We start from the raw sequence: 17,866 nt of genomic DNA, 5'->3' as shown, positions 1-17,866 counted from the left end.
AGACCGGGTAGGCACAGGCCTACCCAAAAATTTTGAAAAATATATAAACGCTAATAGATACAATAGAGTAAATATATTTTCCACTATTTATATAAATGGTAGATAATTATTTCACAAATAGCATCAACCACTGTTGTGAAGCGAGCGAGCGGGCCTACCCAAAATTAAAAACCTAAAACCGCCCCTGCTCTTAGTAACGGGAACTCATTTACGGACAAAGAATCATGTCGCACTGCTGTCCGTCTTTAGAGGTTTCACTATACATAAACTTAAATACACACACAAAACGGAATTTTACCGAAGGAGTAAACAGTATGACCAGGCATCCGTTTACAGATTCAGAATGTAGCGGCATGCAATCAATCCCAAATCTGGCAATTCTAAATCTGGATGGCCATAGAAGCTTATGCTTGGGATTGTCTGCTCCCTACTGTTAAACATGTCGGCTCTGTGCTAATGTGTCTTGCAATTTAATTCTGTTTCATTGATCCTATCTCAAAGAACAAGTTACTATCAGAGATTTTGTGGACATTCTAGGTGACCTAACTAGGCACATCCTATGGTATACAGAGGTCCTCTATAGTCCGCGTCACCGGAATTGGCGTGTGGCATCAGCCAATAAGCTCGCAGTACGCTATTACTAAACCATCAACGAGGAATCTAATCATTCATAATTGATTTTGTTCATATTTGTGGACAATTATGAATGATTAGATTCCTCCCTCAAGGTCAGCGCACTGCGAGCTTATTGGCTGACGCCACACGCCAATTCGGGTGACACGGACTATAACAACGTAAGTCTTCCAATTTGAAATGTGCCAATACACATAGCAGAGTTGTTCAAGGGTGGCTTGAGCAATATCAGGATAAACTTCTGCACTTTCCCTGTCCTTCGTAATCTCCCAACTTGAGGCTAATTGAAGATCTATTGTCAGTTTTAGAGCAATATCCTTTTTTTTTTAAATTTATTTATTTATTTCGTATTCCCCACCCATCCACACACACACACACACACACTTTATTATATCTGAGTGCTGCACTGCATGACAAATGGTCGACTATTCTCCTGGAAACAATGTAAAAATATCTCAATTTCGCAATGAATACAAGTTATATCATAAGCTGAAGGAGATCCAATGCCGTACTAATCAGGTAAGTTACTTTTTTTTTAAAGTTGTTTCCATTATACTGAAAATTATCTGCAAAATGAATGGAAGGAAGAAACATACAACTTCTGGATTGTCATATTTACAACACAATCATTCACGTATGACACAACATTTTATTCGATTAAGAGCGTAGCATTAAATATGTTTTAAGGAGAAACTAAATCTGGACTGGAGCAAAACTCTGGATGTATTTTTCAAATGTAAGAAACGTGCTGTCAATTCCGAACCTGTAACTCTGAACCAGACATCACTGTCATACAGCATCATAGAAGGATTAGAAAGACTAGTCTCTGTGTGAATTGAATTATTAGAAACTATACAAGTGCGATGGTTTTATGCAATTTTTGCTGTTAATGTTGTTTCTTTCCCGCTTTTATTTATTCAAAAACCCTAAGATTAGCCTCTGTTGGTTCGGATAAAGAAGACATAAGTCGTTAAGTGCATAGTTGTTGTTGTAATTGATTAAACCGTTTGATTTTATTTTTCATTATAGATATCAAAAGAAAGTTTTTCATGTTTGCAAATTAACCAGTATTTTTGTACTTTTATTTCTTTCTTCTGACAGTGTCTTCATTTTTTTTTTTTTTAATTTTCTGCTTAGATCAAACGGAAAAAAAAATATGATCGTGTTAACACTTACAGTTTTTATATAGTATATTTTAATGTACATGCTGATATTCTCTTTATATTCTGTAGCCATTCTTTTTAAACGACATTTCTGTCTCTAAAGACGACGAAGGAGATACGTTTTTCAAAATCCAGGATTATAAGCATACGCATAATTTCATTGCACCTACCGCTACAGAAAGAAACCTGTGGATCAAAAATTTGGAGGAAGCAAAAGAAAAATTCGAAGTAAAATTCCTTCAAAAGCAAAAGACTATCAGTAAGTGCGTTCTGTTTTTTTATAACAGTGTTGTTTGTTTTTATCATTTACATCGAGTTCGTTTACGTGTTGATTGTGGCAATATTCTTACGAATATGCCTTTTCATGGTTAAATTTTGATGAGAGGTAATAACTAATTAGTACTTGTTATAATTTTTCCTAATATAAAATTGGAAGTATGTAATGTTATTTGTGTTTCGGTACGGTTGTAATTCGTAACAAAAATTAAATACATGGATCAGTGGGTGTCTCAGTGTTTCCAGTATGTTGTGAGACGTTGCATTCCAAAGGAAACGTAACTTGTAAAGGGGTTGTAAACGTAACTTATAATGATAGGTTAAAAGCTGCTTAAAAAAAAAAAAAAAAAAAAAAAAAAAAAAAAAAAAAAAAAAAATACACACACTGTTCTCAGTAAACTACTATATGAGAGAGTAAAATATTTGTCCTTAGATATGCATGTATATTAAATAATATTTGCTAAGTTAATTCCATTTTATTTCATTCTAGTGATTTTCACGGAAATTGTTTTTTTCTCTTATGCGTCAGCGACTTCTCATCTTCAATCTTGTCTACATTTCTCTCCAATCGCGTACTCACTTTTGTGAGGAATGTTTCGAAAATTCTGAATAATTTCTAAATATTAACGGACTGCATAATTTGGTTATTAGCTCTAGACCAATCCTGGCACTTTTTATAATAGCGATCTCACTTAAAGGTAGTCAGTTTGACTCGAAAGCTTCGGAACAATGTAGTATTTCTTAGGTGTTCACACTGCCGCTATGGAAGATACTGTAAAATCTCAAAGATCCATTACTTTCATTTTTATGGAAAGAGGGCATAAAACATCATAAATTAAGCGTTTATCTGTAGTGTTTGGAGACCCTGAAGAATTCCAAAGTATAGTGTATTGCTGTGTTGAATGTTATATACCCGGTGGAACGAGTAGGGAAGACAATCCAACAGTGATAAATAACACAAACTTTACTGCTGTAAAGAGGCTGTTGAACGACATGAATGAATGACTATTCGTGAAATTATGCGAGTGTAGGCATTGGTACAAGGCAAGCTTCTGGGATCCTGCACAACCATTTAGGGTGAGCAAGCTGGGTATCTCGACTGTTAGAGGCAGAACAAAAGCTGAATAGAGAGGTAACTTGTCATCAATTTATAGATCTTTGGCAGCTTTATGAGGACCAATTTTAGCGTAGGTTAATAAGAACTTGAATTCCATACCTTAACACACAAGCAAAGCCAATCTAAGAAACAACCAGAGAACCTCCCTTTTAAAACTCTCGCAGTTTATTATTATTATGGTATATCCTTAATGGATTACGTACCAAACAAAAGTATAATTAATGCAAAGTACTATTCCAAATTTTTGTCTAGTCCATTACGACAGACACTTATGAAAAATCTTCTTACAAAGCTGCATACGAGACCTTCATTGCAAGACAAAGTAAGACCCCATACAACCAGTACAAAGAATGTGTTAAGTGATTTGCGTTGAGCATTATTCTCGTATCCTTTCTACTCGTGTGACCTTAAATCTAATGATTACCATCTGTTTCGCGAGTTGAAGAAACTTACTTACGTGGTGTGCGTTTCCAGGCTTTCATTGGTGTAAAGCAGACTGTAAGTACAACAACCCAAAAATCTCCACCCATAGTAGCTAGTGCGTGTGCTTTAGTGTATGTCATTCCGGGTTCGATTTCCTGTGTGAGAGAGCACAAAAAGAGAATAATTTCAGTCATTCATACCCATTAATTATCTGTCTCCTTTAGTCTAACGTGTATAATCGTGGTACGTTAAACTAAAAAATTCATTTCATAGCCATTCTGAAGACACCCGAAAATATTTCACAGTAGTTGCTAGGAACGTAAGAAGCTAGTTTCACGCCAGCATGAAGGCATACAATTAGATGGACTTTATATTGAAGTTATATTATCATTAGAGCAACCCACATTATGCTTTATTTTTTCAAATTATGCTTTATTCTTAATTTCAATCATTGTTTTACATTAATTCTGTATAATGCATAATATTTACTATACATTAAATATTCTAAGTATCTTGATCTATTTATTAATATTTTATGCAACCAGTTTCTTTCATATTTAATGAACTTTCTACTTAATGCACTGTAAAGAGATATGCTTTATTCGAGTCATTTTTTAAAAAAAAATCACTTGTATGCGCCTTAGAGGTGCATATATACAGAAAGGGACAGTAAAAGATGCCACCAAAATGTACAGAAGATGCTCAAGTTTAAGAGGTATACAAAACAATATAGTGTGGAGTTCTTATGTATTATTCATTGTTGGCGGAAGTTTTCTTCTTCTCCTTTTTTCTTTTCTCCACATCAAAGGATTACACCGAAAAGTTTACAGAAATAAAAATAAGCTTTTCATTGTTGTTCTCAATGATTTTGTATTGTAAATATTGGTTTTAAAAAATATTAATACAGTATGTTAAACTTGTAGTTAGAGGTTTTTTAAAGAATTGTACTATATATTTTAAATTATGCTTTATTTTCTTAAATTATGCTTTATTATGCTTTTAAAATTAGTTTCTTCTGGACCTTTAGACAACCACAACCATGTTCAAGGTACCAACCATATGTGTAAAACTGCTATTACGTTTTTTATGCTTTTGGGTTGCTCTAATTATCATAATAAAATATAACACAGATGAAAACTAGTAAATAAAAAAGTGACTTGAAATTCCTAGAACTTTGGAAACATCTCTTGTAGATGCTTACAAAGGTCAAGATTGAACAAAATCTCTGAAGAAAGACCCTTGCGCCCTTATCTACAGTTCACAAACATAAAGTTTTTTTTTCTTTAGTCTATTTTACTAATTACTAATTTTATATTACTAAAATTTAAATACAATAATACTAATATTCTAATCATATGGTGAAGTATTTGGAGTTCGTAGCAATGTAAAATAAAGAGTAAATATATATAAAGGAATCCACATTTACGACCTATCACTTAGAGGTTTTGGCAAAAAAAAAAAAAAAAAAAAAAAAAAACCCTCTGAACAGGGTAGGTCACTGATTTTCCTCTCTTGCAGTTGACAAGGAGGGTGAAGTAAGGGAGTTTTTCTATCAGGTTAGATGGAATGAAGAGTAGTGTGGCGAGCTGGCTCAAGGCTGAAAATTCACTGGAGCAGGTGACTTGGTCTTGTGAAAAAAATAACTTACGATATGCAATACTCCCGGATTACTTGTTGTTATAGACCCTGCACTAATATTGATTTTATTTATTACTTCCCGAATTGTTATGAGATAAGTTGAGCTTTTTATATGGCAGTCTCCACTTTTTTGATGATATCTCCATCAGTTGCTGATTGATAGATTGGTTATAGGAGCCATTTCCACCAACGTCCAAATTTATTTCAATTGTTAGTGCCAATGGTTCATAACATCATAGGATGGGGCATCTGGCTCCTACAGACGTCATCTTTCGGAATATTTGTTGGAGCGTGCTCCGTTTCGAAAAGAGGATGATAGCCAATCTATATTCCACTGATTCCGTCTTTTTAGTTTCCTTTATACTGTGTATATATGTCAAACACTACAGAAGTGATTGAGGTTATGATTTATCTTTTTTCTCTTTCAGAACAGTCACAGTTTGGAGCCAAAGGACGAATTCTTGTTGTTGTTATGGAAGGATTTAATTTGAAATCGTGTAGCGTAACTGGTAAGTGTAACCAGAGTTTTTCATAATAATAATAAGCTAATTTCTCAGTCTCTACGTGACTCTTATTCGTAACACTAAACAGTTACGCTAAAACGTGTCACTAATTGCTCTATGGTTTGGTGCTCAATGATTTAAATCAACACAATTTTGTATATAACCGAGGTCTTGAATAATCGCATAAATAACGTATGGAGTTTAGGCTAGTTAGTGGGCACACTGAAAATAAATAAAACAAATTTGTTAAATGTAAACAGTTAGAACTTTTAATAGAATAGAACAATTAGAACGCTTCTAACTGCTTTAGTACAGCAGGCTGAAAGCTTGGAAGGAACAACTAGTTTTAAAGGAGCATTTAAAATGCAACACAGGAAGAAGTATCTAGGTAAATATTACTCTAAATTTCAAGTACTTTCTTAACAATAATTACAATAACCTAAAGCTCGTTCCTCGTAAATTATTTGAATACGAACGTATATCAGCGGCAAATCACTTCAGTTGGTTGTAGCTTAACTCATTCCGTAGTAATAACAGTAAATAAGACTGGTCGAAGTTTAATATTAGGTTGGTGCGAATAAAATGTCTGAACAGGTGCATCACTTTCAAAGCCCAGAAAAATAATTACATTAGCTGGTTAATCAGTAGTCGCTGTCTGCAACCACACACTTTTGTCATCGCACAACCAACGAATGATTTCGTGGCGGAAGAAGTCCGTGATACAAAAGAATTCTCAACCGCAGATTCCGCCGCCAATCATCAGGGCAGGTTTTTGCTCTCAGGAAGTGACTGAGATGCCGGAAGAGGGGGTATTTCAAAGGGAAAGATGTCACAGAATACGGTGAGTAAGGAATGGTGTCATGGCAACTCATGGAAAGTCGCACCGTCCTTTGAGCGACACGTGGTTGTACAACATAAGAACATTATGTCTGTTGAACATTGCTGGAGTTTGTGGACAAATTTGCAATGCATTTCATAGAGTCACTAATGATTGCAGTCATGATTTCACCTCGCCTGAGAAAGACATAATGGATCACTCACACCATACTAGCAACAACATCTTTTACAGGTCACTCACACCATACTAGCAACAACATCTTTTACAGGTGGTTTGGGAAACTTTCCTGGACGTTGATCACGATGCAACCGTTGTCCTAACTGTCCACGATTGTTCTAGCAGATCCATTTTTCATCTAAAATAACAATCCGATGTAGGAAACCTTCCTTACACCTCCAGATGACGATTCTTGTTGGCTGGTGTCAATTCATGTGACATCCATTAGTCTACCGATTGCACGAAACTATCAAACGACAGTTGTATGGTGTATGACTAACTCGTTTGCAATGGCACGAATACCTTTCCAAAGATTTGCTTCCACGGTGCTTCTGAGAAGCTCATATAATGTTGATCAATGCCCTCGAGACTCATTTTGCAATGCCGTGTCACTCGAACGAAATTTGACCAACAAACGGCAAATAGTACATACATTTTCCATTCCTGTCCCAAATGCGCCGTCAGAATGTTCCAGTTTAAAGTCATAAGAAAAATTACTTGGAATTGTGTGTTCCCTGTGGTGCATTTTTATACGACTCTGTCTCTTGTCTATCTGGGTATCCAGCATGCTTTCTGAACTACGCAATTCAGACCTTAGTCCATCCGTGTGTTGCGTTGCTGAGATGAGTTCCCACCAGATGTACACCGGAGATTTCATTTGCAACAACCTAATAGTATATTCAGAATTATATAGAAACAATTTAGTGTTTTTGGAGAATCATCAGTGTAACCTTGTGCAGTATCAGTGTAACCTTGTGCAGTATTGCTTTTTTATATTTATGTTAATACATAGGCAATAACTGCTGTTTTATATTTGTGTTATTTTATGTTGCGATTAAAATTGAGAACTATACATATACGAGTCTTAAATCAGCTATTATTATGATCTTACTCTGATAGTTTAATAATCTGTTGTTCTTAAAATAGATAAATGAAAAAAAGTCTACATTCATTTTGATGCAACTTGTAAGGAGCCAAATCTAAGAAAAACTAATATGTTTTGCCTGTAAGGATATAACTGTAAAATCTTGAATTAACATTACAAACAAAATCGTGTGTTCAGTAATTATAAATTATGTTAATTAATTAGTGAAACAACACAACTAGAGGGCACTGCTTAGTTTTAATACTAAACTTACCCCATTACGACTTACGAGTAGTAGTATTAAAATTTTCTTCTTTAAAAAACAGGCAAGTGTGATCCTTTCTGCGAAATAAACATGGGTTCACAAGAGGAACAAACACCAGTGATACAAGGCACTGTGAATCCAAAATGGAATGCTTCTATGCAATTTGTGGTAAAGAACTTGGAAGAAGATGTTTTGTGTATTACCGTATACGACAAGGGCTACTTTTCTCCAAACGGTAAGAATGTATGGGCTCTTACGTTTAGTATTTTGATTAATAAAAGGTGGCTTATTTTATTTTCGCAGTTGCAGCCGATCTTTAATCACAAGTATCTTTTATTTATCTAAAGATCTTTACACTCATATTAGTTCATATCATTGTTTGAATTCTCTCTTTAAATATTGAAGTGCGAGTATTTTGTACGGCTGTGGTAATGCATGATAACTATTTGTTAGAAGAAATCACCCAAAGGGAAAGCAATACTTCATATGTAGAACGAAAGTAATCGCAACATTAAAAACGAAGACCGCTGCAGGTAAGAAAACTGGATCCATCTTTAATAAATGAATCAAGTGTTACAATATCGTATATCATTTTCTTTGGGGAAAACCAGAGCGGCAATAGTATTCTTGTGATACTCAAAATAGTAATAATGAACTCGAAATTTCGATATATTTTCATATTTCATGACGTGCACATGCCTAAAAATCGTTCTTGTATCCCGCCCAGTTTTTCATCCTATGTACAAAGGTCTAGAGTCCACTCCGTTCAGTGTATCGAGAATAAATTTTAAAAAACTATTTTAGTAAAATCCTCTGGGGGTTGGGGGGTGAATTTTTCATCCTACACCAAAATATAAGGGGGTCATTCCACGTCAGTTCAACCAAGGCTTTTAACCCACTATCTCAGATTTGGATGAAATTTGGTAGTGTTATAAAACTTTTATGCTGATTACAAGTGTGTACATTTTATTGCAATAGCATCAGTGGTTCAGTAGTTATTGCATTTCAAAAATGAGAAGAAAATCCATTTTTAACAGTCGCGATAAGATATTCCCCCGTTTTGGAAGAATACTAAAACAATCATATTTCGATTCCTATCCCAGTCAGTGTTGCTAACTGATTGCGAAATAAACATTTTCCAATAACTTCCATATGATTTAACATATCCACCCCAAAACTGTTATAAATACTCTTCGGTATCCTAGCAACACGTCTGTGAGCATTACCACTCCTCCCAAGCAACCCAGTTGTCAGGGTTGCCAACCAATTTCAGGGCTGCCTGTCACAGCGTTAGATGTATCTGTGCCACATTTTGCAGTAATCTTATTACATCTATTTTCACTATACAAAAATTGTGATAGCCATCCACGTACTGAGGAAATATCCCAGTCAGTGTTGCTAACTGATTGAGAGGTATTTTTTCAATAACTTCCATACGATTTAACATACCCCCTCCCCAAAATATTGGGAGGGGGTATGTTAAAGTACTCTTCGGTATCCTGGAAATACGCCTGTAAGCATTACCACTCCTCGCAACAACCCAGTTATCGGGATTGGCAACCAATTTCAGGGTTGCCTGTCACAGCGTTAGACGTATGTGTGCCCACACTTTGCATTATTACGTGCGACATTACAAATATACGAAATCATGTGGACCAAATACCCCTAATTACTGAACTACCAATTTCATATATTCACACTGCTGTCATTTCCAAACAATAGCGAATTCATCTTTTTCTTTCTTTGAAAATGTCCATGACACTAGAAAAAAATACTACATGGTTCAACGCTTCAAATCTTTCCGAAAGTCAGAGTTAGTGAATGTATTTGAAGATCTTCCAAATAATGCTTATCCCGCATAATGGAGGGCGTATCAGCTAGTATATCTATAACAAGTAAAGTCTTATGCTGCTGTTCTAATGTAGTATAGTTATTGTTAGAATTAAGGAAACTATTGTATCTCAATGTGATTCCCCCAACTAATTATGACTATTCAACACAAAAGTTACTGCATTCTTTCAGATGATACGGGACATGACGTACCAACAATCTTTCAAACACAAAAACTGGCAATGTCGGATTTAAAACAAAATTTTCCTCGCGTAACAAAGGTAGAATATTTCACTGATGGGTGTGGAACCCAGTATAAAAACTGCAAAGCCTTCTTTCTTAAATCGTTACTTCCACGCAAGTGATTTCCATGGTATGGTGCCAAATGGTCTTTTTTTTGCTACCATCCTTGGAAAGTCCCCATGTGATGGAATTGGTGGGGCTTTTAACCGGGTTGTGACAAAAGCAAGCCTTCAGAGACCATTGTCTAATCCAATAAATACATGTGCCCTTTTGTTTTATTTCTCTGAAGAAAACATCATTAGCACCATATTTTTCTTTGTGTATAAAGAAGAAATGGCTGTTGTTCGTGCCACACTTCAACGAACATTTCTGAGAGCAGAAACTATTCCGGGATGCATTGTTTTGAAGAAGAAAAAAAAAAAAAAAAAAAAAAAAAACTGGTCCATTAAAATTGGAGCGAAGCGTACAAGTTTGGCTGAAGATGTTAGTGAATAGTGATGAAGGTGATGCATCAGTAAATTTCCTACTTCCCCATGGTCCATCTCCCTAATTTTATTGGGCTGAAAATGATTCCTGTTGTGTTCCGTTTACTCACATTTTATGTAAAGTGGATGTAACAACTGCTACTGGCAGAACATACCAGTTATCTCCAAAGTTTCTGCAAGTAGTTACTTCAATATGGGAAACGTTTACAAAAAGCCCCTGTTGTTAATATGTAATTACAGCAAAACCGAATATTTATTTTATGTGCCATAACATGTAGGCCTATAATACTATCAGGCTTTATTATATTTGCTTCTTTGGTACTTATTCTAATTAACATTTAACGTTTAGGACACGAAGTAACTATATTTAGTTACCTAAAAATAAGGCTTGGGATACGAAGTAACTATTTATAGATACCTTGCAGTTTGCCCACTAAACCTAATTGTTTTTTAACTTTCTGGGTATCACATATATGCACTTGCATGTGTTTTATTCAGGAGACATACTAGGCAACTGCAGAAATTGGCGCCGTATCCCAGGCTTTATTTTTTTAAAAGGCTCCGTAATTAAAAGGTTAAAGATGCTAATGCCCATTTAGTGTTCAGATTATTGTATTTTTCCCTTATCTATACATTTTCGAAACTCTATTTTTCCTCCGTGCTTGGATGGCCCATCACAATTTTTGTATAGTGAAAATAGATGTAATAAGGTTACTGCAAAATGTGGCACAGATACGTCTAACGCTGTGACAGGCAGCCCTGACAACTGGGTTGCTTGGGAGTAGTAGTAATGCTCACAGACGTGTTGCTAGGATACCGAAGAGTATTTATAACAACTTTGAGGCGGATATGTTAAATCGTATGGAAGTTATTGGAAAATGTTTATTTCGCAATCAGTTAGCAACACTGACTGGGATATCGGATGGTGGTTGGATGGCCCATCACAATTTTTGTATATGTGAAACTAAATGTAATAGGCTTTCAAACAAAAACAAATTCATTGAGGATTTTGAGGAACCGAAATATGATTGTTTTAGCGTTCTTCCAAAACGGGAAATATCGTGTCGCGACTGTTAAAAAATGGATTTTCTTCTCATATTTGAAATGCAATAACTTCTGAACCACTGATGCTATTGCAATAAAATTTACACACTTGTAATTAGCATAAAAAGTTTTATAACAATACCAAATTTCATCCAAATCTGAGATGGTGCGTTAAATTTCCCCAAAATTTTGGTTTTATTGACGTGGAATGACCCAAGGGTAGTTTACTGAAGAATGAAAAGGCCCATAATTTAAGGACTCTTAACTGGGATATTTATATTTCACAAATAAATATCAACAGCCCTAAAATCTTAATTTTTTCTCACAAAATTTGAAAGAATATTTTACTGAGATGGGTGGGTATGCTTTGTTCCGACGATTTTTCGAAAATGGCTCCAACGATTTTCTGATACTTTATGCATGATTATTTCATTGTCCCTAGAATGTAGGGCTCAGCGAGTCACTCTTTTAACTAAAAGTTACTTTTTTTCAAGTTGGTCACTAAAAGTTACTTTTTTTTTTTCAAATTTGTCACTAAAAGTTACTTTTTTGGGAGGTGAAGTGACTTTTTTCGTGTGATTGATGTTTTGCATTGGCAGTTTTCTAAGGAAAATATTATAAAAATAAATGAAAAAAGGCAGAAACTTATTACTCATTACTCTTCTGAAAACTTCAGTACTTACTGCCACGTGTGAAACAGCTTTATTCTCACTTCAGCTTTTATTCTTTCTAAATCATGGTGGATGGTTGGTGGATGTTTAAGCTCTCAAGGTGGGGTTGAGAACCGTTCTGTGTCTATTCTTTCTTCTATCATAATAGTCTTTTAGTTTTCTCTCGTAATTAGTTAGCGCTTCACTCAATGTTGTGTATGTTTGTGTGGTTCATCATATTCGTCTTGTGTTAGACTTCTTGTATGTTCTTCTTAAGAGTAGGTGACGAATTTGAATATTTCATGGCTCTGAGAACTCTCAATGCTAAGTTAAATATAATGTCTGGGATGAAAAAATTCGGAAATAGGCCAGAACTGGTTCCATTTACTCAGAAGCTTCTTACATCTGGTAAATCTGCTTACCGTAACTACAAAGCATACTTGAAATCCTAAGAAAGGAGGAAGCTCAGAAAGAAGTAAAGAAAAAAAAAAATGAAGCAAAACATCAAAGAGAGAGGTGATGGAGAAATTGACAAAGGAAAAAAGGGGCATGATGAGATTTTGGTCACTTTTTCGTGTGCTTTTGGTCACTCTTCAACTATTTACAAAAGACCAGACCACTATGAGCCCTCAGAATGTAATATAATCCGTTTCTTCTGAGAAACCCAGAAAGAATGTTCTAGTGATAAGGTAAGTTTCCTTCCGACAAAGATTTTTGAAAACACTTACTATAATTTTATTCATATTTCGTAAATAATTGCAACCTAAAATGATTTAAGAAATGAGAGTGAGAAAGTTCAGAGCGGTGTCCTTTGTGTAAGTGGTTTTTCTGTTAATTGACGCTCTGTGTTGTTCAGTATCTTTTAGGAATGTACAAAATAAAGTTGTTTCCAGCTGTAGAAACTTGCAGTCACGATAATACCTTACCACGACGACTGGCGAGTGGTGTTTCATTTGAAAAATGGATTGAATTCTGCTTGCCATATGCCGGCAATCTGAATAGCGAAATATGCATATTTTATCTTTGCGAATATCGTGGTTTTTAAGCATATTCTGTTGGATCAAAATTGTATGCAGAGTGCATCTGTGAAGCTTTAAAAATTACTATATATTGACAACCCAGCCACTCAGTGCCTAGTTTGGGGATGCGTGTTTGAGTGAAACTGGATGCCTTCCACTCACCATCTAGAATGAGTGGGATAAATCTAATATTCATATGCGAGAGGTTTACCAAATGGGGATAAATACAAATAAGAAAACGTTAACTTCATTTAATTGATATCACTATATTTCTCATAAGTTAAATTTGACTGTAAGATTTCGTGATGCTTTTAGTAACGGATATTAGGAACGTTTGCCAGACGAGTATCGCAACGATCGAGTATTGAACTTTTGAGCCCTGAGTAGGTGTAACACATACCTGAAGATTCTGGTGTCGCTCCAACGATGACCTGGTGTCGAACGTAACTCCTCTATGATGATACTCCTGATTACTTGACGGCGAGGACGAGCATTGCGGTATGGACTCCTCTCAAATGCTTATCTGGACGTGAAGTTCTATGTGGTTTAAATAATGTAGTTCACGATGACTTTCCTTTCGCTGTCATCTGAATGTCTGGCGATTTTAACTAAGGTCTCCAAGACTTAATCATGGACTCAATTTGACTGCTCCTGACTGATCACCATTGATCTCCAAGAACTTGATCTAAGAACTGCTCTCCAAGGACTCGATCCTGAACCTCCATGGACTGATCTTGAACCTCTCTCATCCTCTGGTTTTGTTGAGCCTCATCCACTTCTGTCGTCTGCTTTTCGGCTGCTTGTCGGCACGTGCGACCCCTTTTCACATGGAAAAACAAATTCCTTCCATATGTCAAGACTCAAAAACTGCAACCGTCGACACACTTCGATTTCTCGATTCTAAGCAATTTCCGCATATCCGTGATTTCGTGAAATTCGTGAAATCTTACAGATTCTCTTTATACAATGCACAGAATCTGGCTAATGCGAGAATAGACACATTGTCTGCATTGCCTTCCTGCATTGCCAGACTCTCGACGAAGACATTCTATTAACATTTTATTTACAACATTATGCTGACTCTGGATTAATAACATTGTGCAGCTTGCATTATATCTCATACATAACATTCAATCACCTTAACATTAATATACGATTCTTGTAACGTAAACATTAAAAATAAAATTGAAAATATACAAAATTATTAACTCGAAAAACGAGTCCTGCCACATGGCCCCCCTTAAAATCTTGGTTGCTTCGCAAACCAAAGTAGACCTCGTAAGAGGGCGATTTTTCATGAACTCCCTGTACAACATACAAAATAAATAAGTAGTAAAACATAAATGTGAATTTGAAATTAAATAAGTGATGTGTAACTCTGCAAAATAGTAATCTAAACAATAATTGATATTCCTTCCACCTAAAATATTAATGTTATATATATATTTCAATCTTTAATCATTTACTTAATTAATATAATTATATGATGAAAACTTCAAAAATGTATTTACAAAGTACATGCTCACGACATTAGTGAGTTTTCAGTGAATTACTTGCTCATCACATTTGCACAAGTACTCCGTGCAAAATTACATATATGTTCATTTACAGATACTCTTGGTTAATCTCTCTTCGCAACAACGCTTTTAGGTTTCATATTACAAAAATTTCCACTACTCTTACTGTCCATACGTGCCAACTGACACATTTATTGGCCGTATTAGTAATGGTTATTCATCATTCATTTCCATTGCCTTTTGGTTGGAAATCTAGAAAACAAAACTCTTAACACAGTATTAAAACATAGTACACTGATATTTTATTGTAGCACTGTAAGAAAACTGAAAATATAATTGTTTTATTTTCATCATAAAATTTAAACACAGATATTTTAAAGTTGAGGGAAATAAAATCTTGCTGCAGGACGTTTGATACGCTGCTCAAGTTCCAACTTGGTAACTGCAGTCTCATCATTTTTCGACCAAGGTTAAGATTATTTCCGCTCCACTAACTCTGTTTGCGCGTCACTCTTGTACGGATAACACTGGATGTTAATATGCACTACCAAATATTTCGTTATTTCTCTTAAAATATTGTGTTTTTATAGCACAACTACGTCACACGGGTAAAAAAACTCTCGTTTGATGTCTTTCGGGCACTCGGTTTTTCCGTGTTTGTCGAAATTTTCAAGAAAAACGTCGGTTTTCGTGGTTTCACAGTGTCCCATTAATGTATTAGTGTGTTTCTCATCTTCTGTAGTGATGTGGTACAAGTGTGTGTTTTCCCACTCAGTTTCAGTGCTCTTACTACAATCTGCTTTACTACGATCTGGCAAATTATTACAAATAGTGATATCAGTGCTTTGTGGCATAGTTTTAAGTGTTGGTTTATTCTTATTTAATATTGTTGCGTAGATTGGTGAAACTTGTGAAAGTACGTAAGTCTCAGACTCATCTCTACCACTTACTTCTAAATCTATATTTGATCTTACATTATTTTTACTATTTCCTACACTATTTTCGTATTTTCTCTCTATCCTATTTAATCTTATCAAAATATAACACGTAATAATTACTATTACAACTAATACACTTCCTAAAACTAACGCTGATATTAATAATAATATTGTATTGATGTCCATTTCCTTCGTTTTTGGATATTATCTGAAATAGACGAGAAATAGATAAAGTCGGGATAGGCCTACTTAAAATTCGTAGAAAATTACATTTATTATAGTTATTTAAATAATTAATATTCCTATCTTGTGTCTGCTTACACTTTTTGCGTCCTAAAATTCGCATATTTTTGAAGCAGTCTCATTTTGTTCTTTCTGTGTCGAGCACACTTGCTACTTTCTCAGTAATTCTCGTGCATGACCGTTATAACTTAACTATGTATGAAATCCCACTAACCATAACTCGGAGATTCTGTTTCACACTTAAAAAGTCGTATTTTCAATCTTTTTCTACCAAAAATATAGCACTAAATTATATTCGCTATATCTCTCTATATTTAAACTTTTATTTCTTATAAAATACGTATTTATGTAGTCTAGACTTTATTTTAATCATCTACGTGATTAAATATCATTAATTCTGTTAAATAGTAATTTTTCTGTAATTTTAAAAGATATATTTCATTGATTTACGCTCGGACTGAGCTGGACGCGGAGGATGCGAGATTCTCTGCGTGGCGGGATAATTACTAAATCCTTCGTGTTCGTTCGAGTTCACTCGGAAAGGTTCGTATATCGTCTGCAGTGTTCCGTGAGACCTGGAGTGGAGACTAATCTAGCCTCTCGCGGGGTCTTGTCTATACTCTCTCGCGGGGTCTCTTGTTCATATTCTTACCTCTTGCTGTTCAGAACGTCCAAAAGGTCTTTGACGCAAATCCATAATGAATTATATATGAGCATTGCTCGTAGCGTTTGCAAATTACATTCAACAATAAAATAAATAATTCTAATCATTCTTTTCAATCGATATTGATTGATTATTACTAATTTTAATGAAATATATTATTTTATTTTCTTTTCTTTTCTAAAACTTACAAAAATTTTGGACTTCAAAAATAATTAATAAATATATTATTACTACTTAAACTAAACATTCTTCAATACTCATTGTGAACTATTTCTAGCTTTATCTATGCTTATTCACATATTTTAACCCTTTAATTTACCATGTACATACTACATAAAATTCATTATTTATAGAAACACTCATAATATTTATGCATATATATTATCTACTACTACCATAATAGTAATCTATTACTATTTTGTCTATTCTTATCTATTATTAACTATTTCTATTGTTATTATTACTAATGTTATTACTTTCTACATTTATTTTCCTTATCCCTTCTTGAATGTTTGAATGTTTTTTGACTTTATCTATCCTTGTTTGATGTTACTATCCTAGATTTGTCTAGGTTATCTATTCTCATCTATTTCTATCCTTATTTCATTATTTTTTCATTTCGTTTACACCTAAAACTGAAATGGGACATCGTTCGGTACCGTATTATAATACAACCTATTCGGTTTGGGTAGTATGACCTATTATGGACTATTATAGACTATAGACTTTCTTTATTTGACTTCATACCTTCATTTGGTGATGGTGTTTACTATTGGTGATAGGTGTTTGGTGAGTATGGAATGCATGCTTTGTATACACTTTTGACACTTTTTACATGTTTGTTTACATTCGACTTCATCGGTTTTTTTTTTCTTTTTTTTTTCAAAATTACCGATACTTAATTCTATTGTTTACAACGTGGTTTACAACCTTTTCGAGACTTTTCCGTTCTAGTGCACGGAAGATTAAAACATTTTTATACAATATGACACTGATTTTATTATTATTGTTGTTACTATTATTATTATGGTTCATTGTTTTCTACTTTATATTTTCTTATTGATTTATACAATCTACAGTACAACACTATTAAAGCAACGACTGAAACAACTAACACTAATATGATGGCTGCTATTACGTACATCATGTAATTTGTTTTGATTATTAACAGTGGTACAGTGGTATCCACTTTCAGTTTTAATAAATTTTCCGCTAGATTATTGAGTTCCTCGTGGTGTATACTAAAATTTAATTGCTTGAGCGTCCAATTTCCTATCAGACTTAGATGTTTATTAT

At 34.5% G+C, this 17,866-nt stretch overlaps 1 protein-coding gene across 4 annotated transcripts in view; it reads left to right on the top strand.

Annotated features, from left to right (window-relative positions):
- Nucleotides 1-17,866, top strand: part of Dap160 (dynamin associated protein 160) — a 213,683-nt gene that overhangs the window by 180,471 nt on the left and 15,346 nt on the right. For all 4 annotated transcript variants that reach the window (XM_081768609.1, XM_081768600.1, XM_081768593.1 and 1 more), the window contains 3 exons: nt 1,866-2,055; nt 5,679-5,759; nt 7,999-8,172. In XM_081768609.1, coding sequence (XP_081624735.1) covers nt 1,866-2,055; nt 5,679-5,759; nt 7,999-8,172 — 445 coding nt within the window. The remainder of the gene's footprint in view (nt 1-1,865; nt 2,056-5,678; nt 5,760-7,998; nt 8,173-17,866) is intronic.

The sequence above is a fragment of the Thermobia domestica genome, chromosome 1 (genome assembly GCF_964235325.1).
Source record: "Thermobia domestica chromosome 1, izTheDome1.hap1.1, whole genome shotgun sequence".
Classification (NCBI taxonomy): domain Eukaryota; kingdom Metazoa; phylum Arthropoda; class Insecta; order Zygentoma; family Lepismatidae; genus Thermobia; species Thermobia domestica.
The sequence above is the reverse complement of the archived record's forward strand: the minus strand, read 5'-3'. Positions and strand labels throughout refer to the sequence as shown.